General features: G+C 40.6%; 2 protein-coding genes across 28 annotated transcripts in view; one reads left to right on the top strand and one right to left on the bottom strand.

Moving 5' to 3' along the window:
* Positions 1–5,812, bottom strand: part of MARCHF5 (membrane associated ring-CH-type finger 5) — a 62,055-nt gene extending 56,243 nt beyond the window's left edge. For both annotated transcript variants that reach the window (XM_005301301.5, XM_065553536.1), the window contains exon 1: positions 5,678–5,812. In XM_005301301.5, coding sequence (XP_005301358.1) covers positions 5,678–5,721 — 44 coding nt within the window. In that variant the 5' untranslated portion in view covers positions 5,722–5,812. The remainder of the gene's footprint in view (positions 1–5,677) is intronic.
* A 235-nt stretch (positions 5,813–6,047) lies between these two features.
* Positions 6,048–19,230, top strand: part of CPEB3 (cytoplasmic polyadenylation element binding protein 3) — a 183,625-nt gene continuing 170,442 nt past the window's right edge. For 7 of the 26 annotated variants that reach the window (XR_010589503.1, XR_010589504.1, XM_024101196.3 and 4 more), the window contains exon 1: positions 6,048–6,188. Coding sequence is in view for 10 of the 26 variants with exons in the window: in XM_065553524.1 (XP_065409596.1) it covers positions 18,142–18,160 (19 nt within the window). In the remaining 16 variants the exon portion in view is untranslated. The other 19 variants (XM_042856798.2, XM_042856803.2, XM_042856805.2 and 16 more) reach the window with 11 other exon arrangements.

A 19,230-nucleotide genomic window follows, 5' to 3' on the forward strand; every position in this document is an offset into this window, starting at 1 on the left:
TACCAATATATGAATAAAAATGAGGTGCAATAGGATGAGATCTATTATTCTAAAATTGTGAAGGAGATGGTGATCAGAAATAATCAGTTCAATTCATTAACCACAGATACTACTTTGTCTAAATCAGTTTTAGATGTAAAACACGTTTTCATAACTTCTTTATTTAAATATTAAAAAAATAAAATAAAATGCTATTTTTGTGCATTTAATTGAATTCCAATTTCCACTCCAAAGCAACTTAACATAAATGGCAAACAAAAAAAACAAAAAAAATCTAGTAAACAAGAAAAGCATTATTCACCATTTTCTATCATAATAATCCAAATAAATATATGTTGAGCTATATACGTTCCTAAATAAATGTGGATTGGTATAGTATCTCATCCCGATCAGCAAAGTAATGTCTATATTTAGCTACAAATCAACAAGAATCAACCTTTCTTTAGGAAAATAACTAAGAAGATTAAAATAATTTCTTTATATCAAGATTTCCTGCTTGCTAATTTAAATCATGATTAAAAACTGATTAAATACAGCCACCCTGACATGGTATTAATTATAACAGTATTCATTCAGGTGATGTTATCATACACTAACACAGTGATTCTCAACTTTTTCCATACCAGCACACCCTTTTCCAACTGCAGTAGAACCTCACAGTTACGAACTGACCAGTCAACCACATACCTCATTTGGAACCATAAGTACGCAATCAGGCAGCAGCAGAGAGGAGGAAAAAACAAAACAAAAACACAAATACAGTACAATACTGTGTTAAATGTAAACTGTTAAAGAAATAAAGGGAAAGTTTAAAAAAAAGATCTGAAAGGTAAGGAAACTGTTTCTGTGACGGGTTTCAGAGTGGTAGCCGTGTTAGTCTGCATCAGCAAAAAGAACAAGGAGTACTTGTGGCACCTTAGAGACTAACAAATTTATTTGGGCATAAGCTTTCATGGGCTAAAATCCACTTCATCAGATGCATGTAGTGGAAAATACAGTAGGAAGACACACACACACACACCATGCAAAAAGGGGGGTTGCCATACCAACTCTAGCGAGACTAATCAATTAAGGTGGGCTCTTAGCAGCAGGAGGGGAAAAAAAACGTTTATAGTGATAATCAGAATGGCCCATTTCAAATAGTTGACAAGAAGTTGTGAGTAACAGTAGGGGAAAAATTAGCATGGGAAAATAGTGTTTAGTTTGTGTAATGACCCATCCACTCCCAGTCTTTATTCAAGCCTAATTTAATGGTATCCATTTTGCAAATTAATTCCAGTTCTGCAGTTTCTCGTTGGAATCTTTTTGTGAAGTTTTTTTGTTGAAGAATTATGACTTTTAGGTCTGTAATTGAGTGTCCAGGGAGGTTGAAATGTTCTCCGACTGGTTTTTGAATGTTATAATTCTTGACGTCTGATTTGTGTCCATTTATTCTTTTGCGTAGAGACTGTCCTGTTTGGCCAATGTACATGGCAGAGGGGCACTGCTGGCACATGATGGAATATATCACATTGGTAGCTGTGCAGGTGATCGAGCCCCTGATGGTGTGGCTGATGTGATTAAGTCCTATGATGGTGTCCCTTGAATAGGGTTCATTTAAATTCAGAGGGTTAAAAGCAGCATTTATCTTCTGCATAGTAAAGTTTCAAAGCTGTATTAAATCAATGTTCAGTTGTAAACTTTTGAAAGAATAATCGTAACGTTTTGTTCAGAAGTTACGAACATTTCAGAACTACTAACAATCTCCATTCCAAAGGTGTTTGTAACTCTGAGGTTCTACTGTAGCTGGGTATCTACCCAAGAACCCCCTCCCATTTATCAACAGGACAAAGTAGAAGGAAAGGGTGGCTGTAACTCCCTTGACATTTGTTCATAACCCAATGCTGAAAACCCATGCACTTATCGTATTTTTTGGTGCCAAATATTAAGGTTTCTCTTCTTGTTGACCACACAACATAATGACACATATCTATATAACCTTGGCAAGTACAATGTGTAGGAACACTACCCTTCTCTGTGGCTTTTTTAACCTTTCTTCAATCAGAAAAAAATACCACTGATGTTATATACATGTCAGTCCCTCTAAATTCCCTTTTCAGGCATCCTGCTGCATTCTCAATTAAATTCAAACTCTTCAAGGCTTACTCCTTCTTACCACTCTGTCATTTTCTCATACTTTCCTCTGTACTATCTTTTATGCTGCCTGTGTACTTAGAGCCTCTTCTCCCATCCTGGTTGCAAAAAAGGTGACTTTCTGCTTGCTTTTTACCTTAGAAATATCTGGAGCATCAAGTCTAGTATTCCTTAGTTTTGCTGGAGGAGTTCTTTGGGAAGGATATTGTCAGTGATGTGTATGGTGAGCTCACACATCTCGAGTAAACAGGTTGCATGTAAAATCTTTAACAAAGACATCCTCGATCACCAAAGTGTTCATAAGGCATAGGAACTAACCAATATCATGGTCAGATTAAAAATCTCTTCCCCTTCAACTGTTCATCTTTAAGTCTCTTGTGACCTTTAACTTAAATTAGTTTTACATTTGCCACAAGCCTGGTCTACTCTAGGAAAATTACCTATTGCTGACAATGGATGCAGTTGAACTGGTGCTGAACATGGTTTAACTGCAAATGCAGACCTGGGTTCTGAAACATTGCTGAACATGTTTGTTACTGATACTTGCCAATGGGTAATTTTTCTAGTGTAGGCAAGGCCCTAAAGAGTCTTCCATGATACACAAAACCTGAAAAAAACAAGCCAAAATAGTTTTTACTTAGAAAAAACATTTGTACCTTCCAAATTCATAAAGCAGCAGCAAAATACACCACAACCCCAGTGTTTGTTTGGTTTCCCCCCCCCCCCATTTACCAGTCTAAGACCTCAATTGTACCAGCTACCACCCATTACCTCCCATTAACACACTAGCCCACGGTGGAGATCATGAGGCTGAGTGTAAAGCAACTCAGGTTGTTACCACCTTAAAAGAGTTGTTCACCAATATGAGCTACACAGTTGTGATGTGATATTACATCTGTATGTGGGGCTGCAATGAGCCTCCAAAATGTGTTTTAGGTCTCATGTACAACAGTAAAGCACCAATTTTATCAGAAGCAAGATTAAAAATACTAACATTACAAAGAGGGAAATCTAGAATAGAATTTAGAAGATACTGAAGTAAAGGTGGACGCATTCCATTGTTTGAGAACCTGTTCTGTTTTGGATTTGCAATGTTCTCCCAGATCTTTTTTTTTCCACAATGTTCTTCCTTTCTCAGTCACAGTAATTCTACCATCCTCTCCACACCTTTGTTTTCTTCCTTGTCTCATCTATCCTTTACTTCTCATATCCATGTTGTTGTTCACCTTGACACTGCTTCCTCTCAGTAGCTCCAAAATCCAACTCTTTCTTTCCATTCCTGCTTCCAAAACCATTGGTAATCTCTTGCCTACATTACTGCAACCTCCTTGACAATCCCCTGCCTAGATTATAACCTTTTTCTCTCTGGCTGGCCTGACTAACTTTGCACTCTTCCGTCCTATCCAAAATGCAGACACCAAATTTATCTGCTTTTCTCTTTCCCACTACATCCTCCTCCTCCTCCTACAAAAACTCCTCATTCTCACCTTAAATGTTGCACACAGCTCTGCCCCTTCCTCACATAATTTAGTGTCCATCACTCTTCTGATGGCAGCCTACATTTCACTAATTCCACTTTTCTTAAAGGTGACCTGTAAAGGAGAAATACATTGGGTTTGTGCCCTATTTGCTTCCTTCTAATGAAGGCCTGACAGGTTCTCCACCATAGATGGCATGGAGAAAATAATTAAGGAAGTGTTATTTACCCCATCACATAACACAAGAACTAGGGTCACCAATGAAATTAATAGGCAGTAGGTTTAAAACAAACATAAGGAAATACTTCTTCACACAACTTATAGTAAATCTGTGGACCTTATTGCCAGGGGATGTTGTGAAGGCCAAAAGTACAACTGGATTCAAAAAAAGAATTAGATATTGGTGGACTTACCCACCAAGAACTTAGCTATTAGCCAGAATGGTTAGACACACAGCATCATGCTCTCAGTGTCCCTAAACCTCTGCCTGTGAGGATTGGATAACAGGGGGTGGATCACTCAAAAAAGTGCCGTGTTCTGTTATTGTCATCTGAAGCATCAGATGATAGGATGCTGGACTGGATGGACCATTGATCTGACCCAGTGTTGCCATTCTTATGCATCAGCTAACATCATAAAGCAACAACAAATGCACAAACCCATTTGCTTTCTTTTGCAGGTCATGTACTCCTCTTCTGCAGCCTTCTCCTACCTGCATATCCAAACTTTCTTCCATGAGGCCTTCTATGCCTACAGTGTCCTCTATAACCCTCACAAGTAATCCTCCTTTGTTTTTACATCCCTTCCCAAGTCTTTCTTGACACACATGTCCCACCATCAGCTTAGTACCTAAGCAACTCGCAGGTACTGATTAACGTCTCCTTACAACATCCCTGTAAGATAGGAAAGTGCTATCACCAATATTTTATAGATAAGGTACTGAGGTCTACGGATACATGTGTACACTAGCACTTTTGTCAGTCAGGGGTGTGAAAAAAATACTCCCTGGGGAGAGGGATAGCTCAGTGGTTTGAGCATTGGCCTGCTAAACCCAGGGTTGTGAGTTCAATCCTTGAGGGGGCCACTTAGGGATTTGGGGCAAAATCAGTACTTGGTCCTGCTAGTGAAGGCAGGGGGCTGGACTCCATGACCTTTCAAGGTCCCTTCCAGTTCTAGGAGATAGGATATTTCCATTTAAAAAAAAAAAGTTTCACTGACAGAAGCACCAGTGTGGACAACACTTTGTAGGCAGGAGACATAGCTACCACCACTCCTAGGGGGTGATTTAATTATGCCAACAGGAGAACTCTCTCCCATCCACATAGAGCAGCTACATGGGAGACCTTACAGGGGTGCAGTTGTGCCGCTGTAATGTCTGTAGTGTAGACATAGCTTGTAAGTGATTTATTCAAGGTGAGAAAGGAGGTGAGAAAGGAAGTCTGTGGCATAGCCAGGAAGTATCTTGAATCCTAATACGGTGCCTTAACCAAAGACAAACGTTCCTCCACTTCTTTCCATAGTCTTTCCCACAATTCTCTCATGCCACCCTCATGGAATTAGAATAAACACTATACAAAAACAAGTAATCCCACAACTTTACTTTCCATAAAGCTCCTGGTACATTATCTGATATCACCTAGATGTATTTCAGAGTAGCAGCCGTGTTAGTCTGTATCGGCAAAAAGAACAGGAGTACTTGTGGCACCTTAGAGACTAACAGATTTATTAGAGCATAAGCTTTCGTGGACTACAGCCCACTTCTTATGCATCCGAAGAAGTGAGCTGTAGTCCACGAAAGCTTGTGCTCACCTAGATGTAGTCTCCCTGAAGCGCCTGGTACACACACAGGTGAAACAATCAAACACCGGCGACATACAAGAGCTCCCCCACATTCCCTTATATCTGTGTAGTTACCCCCACCACCCGCACACTCCCCCACTCCCTCTATGTCGCCACACCACCCCAGGCATGGACGCACCCGCTCCCACACACGCCCCCCTCTCTCCCTGTATCCATGTAGATCTCTATCTTACCACCACCACCCACGCACCCTCTCTCCCCCGTACCTGTCCATGGCCTGCTGCAGCGCCAAGCCCGTCTGGTCCGACATATTCTCCGGGTGCGGGGACCCCGGAGGCCCCGCTGCAGCAGCGGTATCAGGAGAAGTCGGCCTAATACAGGGCCCGAGGCCTGACACTAGCGCAGGAGATGCGGGGACCTCCCTCCCGCAGCAGGCAGGGTGCAGGATAGGCCGTTAAGGCGAGACAGGCCCTGGGTGAGATCCGGGCCGCAGGCTCCATACGCTGCGCGGACTGAGTGAGCGGAAAGGGGGGCGGCACCTCTGTGAGGTAAGAGCCAGGCCGCCCCCTCCCGCGCGCGTCAGAGCGCTGGGGAAAGAGGGCGACCGGCGCACCATGGGAGATGTAGTCCCCGCGCCTGCCGCTACTGAGGGGATTTAAAGGCCCCCGGGGCGCGCGCCGCGGTTGCTGCTACCGTTCCCCGGTGTCGAGTGCGGGGCAGGTGGGCGCTGCCTTCGGAGGGGGACGTGGCGGGATGGCCGCACTTGCTGCGGGAAAGGTCAGCACCCTGTCCCCTCTCCTTCCCCGCGGGGCCGCTCTCTTGCTAGCGCCTCCCTTCCCTGAGGGCCTGGGGGCGGGGAGGGGGAGAAGAGCCCTTTCACTATCTCCCCTCCTGGTAAAGTGGCTGTTCTGTCCCAATCCCCTCGTGGACGCGTGTCACGCTCCGGGGCAGCGTGGGGGTACTGGGCGGAGTAGATTATAGTCTCCCCCACGTACTTCATTGTAAACCTGCAGCCCCGCCCTGTCTCCCCTTCCCCAGGACACAGGAGCGTCCTCTCCGCCCCCAGTGTGACATAAACAGGTGCTGCTCCTTAGTGTCTTGTCCTCCAAAGCGGCTTTTGCCCCCCGCGAGATTCCCCCTTTCAGAAGAAAGGGGTCTCTGGTAAATCATGAGTAAGCGAGAAAGGGATTCGTGCTGAGTACCTGACTTTTAGCTTAACAGGCTGCTGAAGCGGGTGGTGATTGACATGATTCAAGTGAAATGACCAAATATTTGTTTCCGTATGCGGGTTTATTGCCAATAACAAATAAACACACGCACCCTTTGTTAATGTCCTCTTGCACTTCATTAAAGCCTTGCACTTAAAAGTCCTCATTAAGGGTATCCTTAAGTAAATAACTAAAGTGGGGCTTATGCAGCAAAACTCCCCTCCCCAAGCTATACGAGGCACAAGGGAGATGCCGAGAAGGAATCTGGGAATAGTGTGAATTTTCTTGTTTTAGCTTGTAGGTATACTTTCTCATGGAGAAAAAATAACTCCTTTCTAAAAAGTCATCCTAGCATAATGTAATGTAATGTCCGTATTTCTCTAGATGGGGCTGTGATGCCATCTCTACATCTATAAAATCTCTCCATTCTTCCTTCCTTACTGTCCTTCACTCTCAACTCTCACTTCTGTACTGATGTACGAAGATCCTACATTGTGTCACTTTGGCCTAGGGTGACCAGACATCCCAATGTTAAGGGGTTTGTCTTATATAGGCAACCTATTACCCTACCCCCCCGAAAAAGAAAGTATCCCGATTTTTCACACTTGCTATCCAATCACGCTACTTTGGCCAAGGAAGGGTTGATGCCATACTTTCCATGATGTTTGTCAGAGGTGGTTAATAAAGAGCAGTTTGAGGTGTGCTCATCCTTGGAATACCTATAGAGAGCATCCCTGCAACTTGTTAGACAAGGAATGACCAACAGTGACTGGTACCTGGTCTACATGATTGTCTTGTTATTTTGTCGCTATAATATACAGTAATAGGGTTTAGTGTCTTAATATTTTACCAAAGCACTTTTCAAACTGTAAACATACAACTACACCACAGTGCAGGCACTTCTGGGAGATTGCAGCAAAATGGCAACTTCTTGGTCGGAATTGGACACCGCACAGCTGGGATTGGGGGGAGGAGGAGGGACAGTGAATTTTATTTAATCTTTTATTATGCTTAGCACAAACTCTAAGAACATAACCGTTTTAGTAAGCCTAAAGTTTAACTAATACATAAATTAGAGATAAAGATATTGTGGGCTTCTTTATATAAAATAATTGCATAGCTCTGTCTCCTACAAATTTAGCTAAGGATGCTAGGGTACAGGTCAAAGGCCAACACACTATCAGTTGTATTACCTCACTAATATTAATTGTTTATTTTAATTTCTAGTTCTGTGGTAATAACACTTCCTAAAATTAATTTAAATTAATTTTAAAATGTTAAAGTGCTAGCTGTAGTGCGTATAGATATTGTTTAAGGCTATGATACGGCAAACATTTAAAATACTTGTATAACTTTACTCATGTGAGTAGTCCCTTTAACTTCAGTGGACATGTTTCACTAATAAAGTTACACATGTATTTAAATGTTTACAGGCTCAGGGGCCAAGTTTTCCCGCACAGCTCTGTTAATGTATGTCATTTCAGTAATATTTTATTGACATGAAAAGTGCTTCCACATCAGTCCTATCCTCCACTGCCTTGTTAATCTAGTCCATAAATGTAGCCTAGTAGGGTAAGTCTGAAAACAATTTTGCAAGGCCCACACATTAATGTAACTATCTTCTGTCCCCATTGATCACTTCACAATGCACAGAACAGGACTTTTTGAAAACGGTCTACAAGCTGATTCTTTGTCTCCCAAACTAAACACATTTATTTTATGTAAAAAGGAGATCTTTGGGTTACCACCAACTGTCTGTACTACGGTCTGTTTATACTTGTCAACAAACACCTTAAATAAATTTCTCTAAGCCTGAGGCCCGCTTTTATCTGAAGGTTTTGTACGCACCCTACTGAATTTTAGGTTACATCTTTTCTTCCAGTAAATTCGCTATGGAATATAAAATAGCTAGCAATATTTATAGACTAGTTCAGAACAGTTGTCTTATCACTTTCTCCCAAGCTTACACATATTAGATATCTGTTACAGAAGTATGAAAAAACAAGAGGATAAATAAACAAAATTTCACTTACCAAAAAGTTCTCTCTGTTATGATTTTGTACTAGCACTTATCACTGTAGAGATTGAATGGCATAGCAAAGATCCTAGTGGACTTTGTGGAGTCTTTGACTCTTTTCCCTTCCTGGATATAGGAAATTCTGATGGGGTAATGATGTGGGTTTTGTTTGTTTGTTCATTTTTGTCTGGTGGTAATTGTTGTAAATTTCATTCTGGCTATGGTGGAAAAGCTTTATCAAAGAGAAAGGTATTCATAGATTATAAGGACTATGAAGGAACCATTATTTTAGGGATGTGATTTTTTTTTTTTAAGTGGTACAAGCCCCAATGTATATGTAATGTATCAGAGGGGTAGCCGTGTTAGTCTGAATCTGTAAAACGCGACAAAGAGTCCTGTGGCACCTTATAGACTAACAGACATATTGGAGCATAAGCTTTCGAGGGTGCTTCCGACGAAGTGGGTATTCACCCACGAAAGCTTATGCTACAATATGCCTGTTAGTCTATAAGGTGCCACAGGACTCTTTGTTGCTTTTAATGTGTATGTAGTTACACTGGTGTAAAGGTACCTTATACTGATATAGCTATTCACCTTCCTATATGGGAATAGCTATACTGGTATAAAGCACTTTTATACCAATATAACTTCATCCACACTAGGGGGATTATACCATGTGAACTGTCCTGTTATAACAACGAGGAGTACTTGTGGCAATTTAGAGACATCAAGAATTATAACATTCAAAAACCAGTCAGAGAACACTTTAATCTCCCTGGACACTCAATAACAGACTTAAAAGTTTCAATTCTTCAACAAAAAAACTTCAAAAACAGACTTCAATGAGAAACTGCAGAACTGGAATTAATTTGCAAACTGGACACCATCAAATTAAGCCTGAAGAAAGACTGGGAGTGGATGGGTCACTACAAAAACTAATTTCCCCCTCCTGTTACTCACACCTTCTTGTCAACTGTTTGAAATGGACCACTCTGATTACATTGGCCTCATTACCACTACAAAAATGATTTTTTCCTCCCTTGGTATTCTACTGTTGAGAATAGCCAACTTCCATCTTAACTGAATTGTCTCGTTAGCACTGACCACCCCCACCGCTTGGTAAGGCAACTCCTATCTTTTCATGTGTATTTATACCTGCCCACTGTATTTTCCACTCCATGCATCTGATGAAGTGGGTTTTAGCCCACAAAAGCTTATGCCCAAATAAATTTGTTAGACTCTAAGGCCTTGGCTACACTTACCCGCTAGTTCGGCGGCTGGCAATCGAACTTCTGGGTTCGACTTATCGCGTCTAGTCTGGACGCGATAAGTCGAACCCGGAAGTGCTCGCCGTCGACTGCGGTACTCCAGCTCGGCGAGAGGAGTACCGCGGAGTCGACGGGGGAGCCTGCCTGCCGAGTGTGGACCAAGGTAAGTTCGAACTAAGGTACTTCGACTTCAGCTACGTTATTCACGTAGCTGAAGTTGCGTACCTTAGTTCGAATTAGGGGGGTAGTGTAGACCAAGCCTAAGGTGCCACAATTACTCCTCGTTGTTTTTGCTGATATAGACTAACACGGCTACCACTCTGAAACCTGTCCTGTTATAGTTAAGGCAATACAACTTTCTAGTGTCAGTTTTCCCTTTCCTTTTTTACCTCTTTGAAAAATAGCAACACCTGCCTCACAAGCTTTCTATATTATATGCCATTCAATATACATACCACCTCTCTCTCTCTTTGTATATATATTTGAATATGTAAAATTCAATTTGTGATGTGTTATATTGAAAGTCTGCAAACATATTTTGTGTGTCAGAGTTAAGGTTGTTGGAAGGAACTTGCACACGTCAGTATTTCAGTGAATGGTATGTGTGAACAGTAAGAACAGAATATTTAGATAAATTGTCTTTACTAATCTCTTTTAATACTTATTTATTTAATGGTAAACTTGTAGTTGTGTTTTTCATAAGAGTTTTATATTATGTCAGCAATCTGAACTTAAAGTTAACACATTTTAATGGGAGACTGTCCTTGCTTTTTATTAGAAGAAAACATTAGCAGTCTTGAAAGTTCTTAAATTATTTTCTGCAATACCAGGCTCCTAGGGGTTCATGTAAAAAAAACTATGCACCATATGAATATATTTATCTAAAGCTCTTACCAAACATCTGACATGAATTTTTCCAATCTTCTGCTTCAATAAATGGGCAGAGGCTAGGTAAACTCTCGTAGATCTCCGCCTAGTTTGGGAGGACATACAAGGAAAACTGCTCATAGCATAGCCCCTGATCTTGCAAATATATCCACATGTTTTGGACTTCTGCACTTGCACAGAGGTCATTCACTTCAGTGGATCTCTGAATGGGAACAAGTGTCTGCCTTGGCAGATGCATTTGCAGAATTGGAGTCTAAATCCGTGGAACATTTTATGTGTTTAATATTTTAAACACTTAATTGGCTCAATTCAAAGCAGGTTTCCTTGAATATATTCAAAATGTCAAGGAGCTGAATAAGGTAAAGATTACTTCATACTCTGCAGAGTTTTCCAGAGTTGAGGGTCTATATGGGCTGCCTCCCAATTGTTTTCATAAATATTTTCTCTGTTGCCTTTTCTAACATTAACAAAAGCCATTTCGATAGATAATTCTCATAACTTTTTATTGGGGGAAAAAAAAACTATCCATGCTTGACATTTTATTGCCATGAATAAGGAGTCCGAAACATTGATATATTTTTTTTTTTTTTTACATTTCAGAAAGGAGTAATTTTTAACTCCTAAAATAATGAACAAATTTACTTGTCATACCTATACAATAATTAAAACGCCACTTGAAAAAGCTCAGTGTAACCTTAATGATGACACTGTTAACAACACATCCATAATGAAGTCCGTATAATATCTATACAAAACATGATGACACAGCAGAACTTCAATAGGAGTAAATCATGCCTTGTAAACCCCTTAAGTTTTATTTGAAAGAGGAACAATGGAAGGAACAATGACCACTCAAATTTGGTCCAAAATTCAGATTTAGTGAAAACAAGCTTTTAGCAAAAAAAAAAAAAAAACTTTAGGGGGTCACCAAAATATCAGTTACATGGGAACAACTTTTAATAGGGAGCAGAGCGGGGCTAAATTAAAAATGGTGACCTACAGGTAAGACTGTAGTTCCTTAGCAATGTCCTTAGAGAGCATTCAGTGCCCTAGTAATTCAAATGTTACATCTTAAACTAATTGACAGCAAGCCTCATTCTTGAACAAATATTTGTGAGACTGGAGAGGAATGCTGGTATCAGAATTCCTGGGTTCTCATCATGATCTGTATGTGGTCTAGTGGTTAGAGCAGTGGTTACAGACCAGTTTGTCAAGCACATAGATTTGATGCATTCCTTCTGAAAGGCAGCAGAACAAGACTTGTGACCTGGGTTCTGTTCACAGCTCAGTCTTGAAGTGATTTGTGCAACTTCTCAATTACCTTATTTGAAAAATTAGGGAAATATTAGTTGCCTAGCTTTTAGGGTAGAGAGATGAGGTCATCATAGTAATAAGGCTTGTGAACAGCACTCAGGAGAAAAGGTGAAACCAGAACCCATGATCACCTGATTCCAGTCTCAGCTGAAGGATAGTCTTTGAGGAAGGGTTCTACCTTGTTCTGTCACTTGAGATGTGGGCAGATGTGACATGGCTGCCTAAAGCCTGCATTCTGAGATGCACAACACTTGGCAGTGTGTACATCACTGCATTGCAAAACCCAAGTATTCAAAAATCATGAGGCAGAACCCAAAATATAATATTTAAAAATTGTGGATTTTGCCTGTTGTCCAATTTCACCATCACCACCATGTCTTTTATGAGGAAGCTCCCATCCCCAATTTGTGTCTGATCAGCCTGGATCCATCTTCAATCTCAAATACATACAAAAATGCAGTTTCCATGTTCACTGCAAAGTAGGAACTTGCCTTCTCCTTTCCCTGACATGGGGAGCTTTTATTGTAACCTCCTCTATCTCCCTCCCTAACAAGGCAGCTACCCACACTCATATGTTTCCTCCATACTCCACCGCCCAGTACCAGGTTTACAATGGTGCCAGTGGTGCCATGGAGCTGGGCCCATGCTCAGAAGGGGCCCCGGCCTGCTCTGCTTGCATTGTGCCCTGAGACCCCGCTGGCTCCCTCCCTCCCGCCACCACCACTTGCTCCTCTCAGCCTGTCTGCCGGCCAGCCAAGGGCTCCTCTCCACCTGGCCCCACCGCTGGCTTCTCTGCCCCCTAGCTGGACCCCAGTGCATCTCCTGGCAGTCTCTGCTTCCTTGCTCTGGGGACCGACCCCCTCATGCCATGCTCCATTGCTCCCCTGGGGGCCCACAAATATGTTTGGTGCCAGGCCCACAAAAGGTTAATCTGGCCCTGCCTCTGCCTGTCTCTTTATGTACGGGAGTCCCCCCCCACACACATGCATTTCCCTTCCTCTCCTCTCACTGTCTCCTACTCATTGCATTTTCCCTCTCTGCCATGCCATATTCCACTACAAACCTCCTCAGTTTGATTCCGGATCCCCTCACATTCCTCTGACTACTCAGTTTCCCATCCTGTTTCCTAGCACAGTCCTCTTCCCTGCTGCTGCCAAAGCCCCATTCACTGCACCTCCACATTGTGTCCCCTGTTCAGCCCTCAGTTGGTGACTGGAGGCCCATCTTCTTCCCTGAGGGCAGCCATGCTTCAGCCCAATTGGAAATAACAGGAAACTGTGCCCATCTTTTCTGGGAGCAGACTCACTATCCCCTACAGAAGTTGGAGAGATGACTGCCATCTTACTGAGGATAGCCCGTGGCTTCTGTTCTACAGACAGTAATTGAAGATGGCAGCCATTTTGGCTAAGGGCAAAATTTCAAATTGGAAGGCAAAAATAAAAAATTGACGAGAATCTTTTAAAAAAAAAAAGGGGGGGGGGGAGGGGCAGCACTGACTGAGCCCCAAATTAGGCCCTATGGTTTTTAAGTTGACAGTGTACACTAAGACAATACAGATAGTAGAAAATTAAATCACTTGGTAACAAACTTATTTTGACTTTAAAAAGACATTTTGATAAAGTACCTCTGTTAGATAATAAAGGAATATCTAGGGATCAGTAATGAATAGTGACCAGTATAACTTCTAATAAGGACCCAGTAGAGGGGCTGAATAGCAAAGTGACCATTTTCTAGAGGAATCATTTTATTTAGTCAAGAGTAGGAAGAATCAAGAAATTTGAGAGATCTAACACAGCTAAGTAACTGGGAAATATGAAAGCAGTTAACTTTTAATATTCACAAAGGAGAGATAATTCAGCATAAGTAATATTTAAAATAACACCTGACAGAGGAGGTCATTCAGTCATTCATACATACTTTGTCCCATAATTAAGACATATGGCACCAGTTTCATTTAAAGTTTATTTTTAATTTAGATTTTTCTATTCAATGAAACTCAGTGCCCCATAATATATTATTATATTTCTACTAGCTTTAGTAAGCTAAAATGCCTTTGTATATAAATAAGAACAGTATCTGTAGTTACATAGCTAGGATCAAATTACAAATGTGGGAATAAATTGCATTAAATACAAGGTATAAACTGACTGAGATCAAGAAGGCACTTTTCTCATAATAAAATATTGCAAAATTAGGTCCAGTTGTTTATTTTTTCACCCTAATGATCCTTTTATTAGGAGAGGGACCTTCGGCACCCAGATTCTGTCATCTTCTTATGTTGGGCTTTCCCCACTTTTCCTGATTACTGTATATGGGAAGGGGACATAGATAATATTCAGGTTGCCTGGACCCTCCTTCTCCATCTTCTTGGCTGACCTGCAGAGTGAAGCTGTCATCATGGAGACCTGAATGGGTTTAGGCTGCTGCCCCCTTCAAAATGGAACTTTCACTTTCAGGTCATACATATGTTGACTGGGCTGCCTGACATCAGACTTTGAATCGGAATCCTTACAAAATATCTAAGACAGCATTCCATTGCTACTAGAGACGATTACATCAGTTATTTAGGAACATTTCCATGAGCTACAAGCTGCAGTGTGGTGGCTTTCACCTGAATAGAGTCCAAAATGTAGTGAACTTCACACTTCTGAACTTTTATTTTCATGAGGATTTGGTGGGGTGCAGGAAGTGGATGGGATGACAGGGGCTGATTGGGCCATCAGAAGATATGAGAGTAGTGCAGCTCTCCAGATGTCTGATGGAGAAGAAAGACTATTGGATAAGGAGGAGATAGTGTATTGGTAGATAATGTATTGCGGTTGTTGCCGATATTCAGGGACATACAAGGGATAATACAGATAAATCCTGATTGCTATCTGTGGGAATAGGAGCAGTGTATATAATTATTTTAAAAGCTTGGAAATTAACACAAAAAAAGTTTTGGCCCAGTCAGGTGTATCAGGGCTCTGCTCCATCTGTCCTCAAGGTTGCAGAGAGCCATTTTAGCTCCCAGTGCAAGTTAAACCACTCTAGAGTTTGCTCTTGCTTGAGTTGTCTTGGAACAGCCCCCTAGAGGCAGTAACACTGGTCTGGCTATATCCTTTCCTGCTCTGGCACTCTGCCCATTTGATGGTGGAGTTGCATAGAGTCAGTATAACCAGTTCTATGCTAGTCAGATTCCCTATTCAAAAGAATCCTCAGATGCCCTACTAAAGCAGCTTCCTGGCCCATTTGTGCAATCAGAGTGGCAGCAAAGAGTCTAGGAATGGATGCTGAGAATCTGGTCATTATAGCTTTGACTTACAGTTCCTAGACTGCATAGCCCACCAACTCAAACTGTAAAAAGCAAAGAAATAAGCAATTAAGTCACTTGACACCTCAGCTACAATTCCACTCCTTTCTCCTTCTTAGCTTTAACTGTCTCTCTTCCAGCGATTGCTCATATATCTCCAGCCTCTGTTGAACAACCAGTGTGCAGCCACACGCACCAATGTTCACACAATGCAGATTTAAATTTTGTAACGAAAACTAATTATTAACATTGATCACATGTTAATATAATGTTTCCTGACACTTTAGGAAAATCTATTGTAACCAACATTTCCAATCTGACACACTATCTCAATTATACAGGAATACAACATACAGAACTACACAGAATGTAATTTATGAAAGTCACAACAGTGTTATATTAATTATCCAAACACTGGAACATATTACCAATGAATATGGTTTGAGGATGCATATTGATCTCTGAAGAGGAGCTGGAGAGATGTGGGTGGTAGAAGGGAGGTAGTGGAGGAGGAACTGCTGACTGATGTGCAGATGGAGTGTTAAATTACTTAACTGCTTGTTTACCCTCTTTTTTGTAGCTTGCATTGATAGGATATTCTGTTTAGTAACATAAACTCAATGTTGATGACTTTCTCGTGTGGGAATCTACCTTGGGCATTTATATAACACCAGTAACCATAATATATAGATATTTATCTTAATTTACTTTTAAAATCTCACATAAAACCTGTTAAGTTATACCCAGATGATGTAAGACTATATTTTATCAAGAATATTGTGACTGCAATATAAAACATTTATTTCAGCTAAGAAACATTGTAACTAATATTAAAAAGTAGTGTCTTATCTCTTCATAGAGGAAGTCAGGTTGTGATTTTGCACTAGAATAGTTTAATTAACTAGCTAGTGACTAACATTTAATTTATTATTTTGGGTAGCTATATTTGATCTATTTTATCTTGATTTATACATCTGTCAGACTGCTGGAGGCTTATTGTAATTTCGATTTCCAGATCAATGTATCCCACCAGTCTTTCTTCTGAAAGCTAATGATTTTGGACTGCATTAATTTTAAATGTAATCCGGGTTGCAACGACTTCCCCCTGGAGAATGGATGTATTTGATCTCGCCTCCTTTCAGTACTGTAGTTCTCCCAACATGCAGAAGTCAATAGCCGTATGTGGAAAAGACTTCAATCCCCATAGTTCCTTGGGTGAGCATGCGCCATAAGCTTGCAGTTGTCAAAGTGCTCTTGCCAGAGCGGTCGCCTATTTGTTATATAGCAAACCCGAAAGAAGAAAATAAATACTGTCATTGTATTGATCTTTAAATACAGAACACTCAAAGGTAACTGTTCCTAAGGAATTTCTGCGTTGATTGCTTGGGTTACTGCATACGAACGGAGCTGGTATTGTTATGGGGATATAGATTTCCTGTACTGGACTGTAAATTTGCACAAATACTTATTCCAGCAATAATCAAGAGGCACCGCATATTAGCCCAATATTAGACATTGGTTGGCCCGTCTTTCAAAGTCATTTTATTATCCAGTGTTTCTCCATTCAGACTGGCTTCACTCATTAAAGGTAGGTCTTGACCTTGACAAGAGGGTTGAATTTGTGCTGAAATTTTACCTTTAAGGAGTAATGGAAAACGGATGTGGATTACTATCCTCAGGATAAAGTTAATATACAAATAACTAAGGCAAGATATGTATCGAAACAACTGCTGGGGTGGCCACTGTACGATTACTTGGTGAGTTAGTGAATCAAGTACACTTTATTGAAGGCAGGATTTTAACCTTTCAATTGTTTTTTGTAGAACATAACTTTCTAAATGGGTGCATCAAAAAGCAAGGAAGGATTATAGGTGTTATCTTTTTTTCCCCTTTATCCTATGGAATCCCCAGCAATTTTGTTTAGTTCTAACAGTTACGGTGATTTTGATAGAAATTCAGCTAATGGAAAGCTACACGAAGCCTGGGATATTGTGGCTTGCTGCAGTACGGCTTTAAACTGCCTCGAAAGGTTTCCTGCACCTCTCTCTCTCTCCCCCCCTCTTCCCCCCCGCAGCAGCAGCAGAGCTGCGTGATACAGATGCAATAGTTTACTCCTTTCTTCCTAGGAATTTGGCTTGATGCTGTCTCGCTATATGGACTGTTAAAGTCATAATTGTTGGACTTACTTATTTGAATAGAGAATAAAATAAACAGAAAACGTAACGTAACTGGTAGCAGAACCTGTCCTGTCAATTATCTCTAAAGCAAAAGCGTGTGTATGTATATATTGTGTGAATAAAATATAGAGTTTGAACTAGATGGAAACAGCTAATATTTAAATAATCTTTGTAAAGTGCAATCTTAAATGAAAGCCATGGGTCATATAAAAATGGCTAATATGAGAAATTAAACTTTGTCTTCACGCTCCTTGACACCCTTCCTAACCAGCTGTTTAATTTGACATCACGTTATTTTGCTGCAATTAAATAGCAATCTAAAAGTCAAGTGCTTTTTAGAAATACAAACGCCATATGGTTAGAACAATTAAAAATGTGCTTAGGTATTCAGAGATGCCCTCTTTTATTGACATGGCTACTTGATTAAAATTAGCCATAAATTAATAGACTTATTTAAAATATTGTCACGAACTTTTTTTGTGTGTGGCCTCTTTAATTGTAAATACGTCTGCGAAATTTGGGGGTGGTTGCTTTGATAGTTTCTTGCAGAGGTCGAGGAGTAGCGAATGCATATACCTTACTCTGGTACTGAGTTTTAAAATAAGGTTAACAATTTGTATTACTTGACCTGATGTGTTTTATAAGAAGTACCTTTCTAATAGGTACAGGACTTGCTCACACTACATAAATTTAATTTCATAACGTTTTAACTTGTTTATATTTAGTGATTGACTTGTACATTGCACCTTTAAATCATTCAGTCCCTTTCATATGGAAGAAAGGTGGTTTTTAAAATGTGTGCGTGTATAAATGTATAAATTAAATGTTTTGATTCGTCCCACGTTTTAAATGTTGTGTTGAAAGGAACAGAGACTTTAGTATTTAAAATACTAAGTCCAAGCTCTGCTTATAATTTTGGCCTGAGATCTTAAAAGTATTCTATTCTGTAGATTTCACATATATAGTCCTGTCTGTAGTGAGTATATCCGATATACACAAGGAAGGGACTGTCCTAGGATGCAAAAACCCTGTTTTATAGAGAATAACCCTGAAGTGAAAAATCTTAAGGTCATCAGAGGCAAATACAACCTTGTTTTGTTTTTCAATCAGAGTTGATGCTTATGCATCTGGCCAAACAGTAAACTGTCAGGAAAGAAAAGGCCAGTAAATGATGTGCAGCTAAGAACGTCTTCCATTATCAGCTCAAGATTCTGAGCATGTTCTGTGGTGTTAAATGGAATAATTGAAAACCTGTTTGTTAATTAAGGGAAATGGGCATCCTGCTCCTTTAAAGGTCTCCTCGTATGGAAGGGGGTGGAGGAGAGTAAAGGCTGGTGTCTTTTTAACCTTGCTGAAGGACGCAGCAGTATTTATTGACGTATGCAAATAACTGGGGAGGAGGAGGAGGGTGCTTGGAAAAACAGGAACCAGAATCAGTTTCTCATTGCAGGATGAGAGCTCTGAGTTCCGGTGTAAGAGAAAAGAGACGTGGCGAAATTGCTGTATATCTCTGCCCTATAAGCACATCTCTCATTTAGATTGAAAGGAATCAAGGCATCAGAAAGGGTGAAGCCTCTTAAATTATATTTGAAGGCAAGCTAGCACGATCACACTGATTAAACATTGCACTCCTAAATGGGGGAGGAGGGGGAATT

This window comes from Chrysemys picta, chromosome 7, assembly GCF_011386835.1.
Source record: "Chrysemys picta bellii isolate R12L10 chromosome 7, ASM1138683v2, whole genome shotgun sequence".
Lineage (NCBI taxonomy): Eukaryota > Metazoa > Chordata > Testudines > Emydidae > Chrysemys > Chrysemys picta.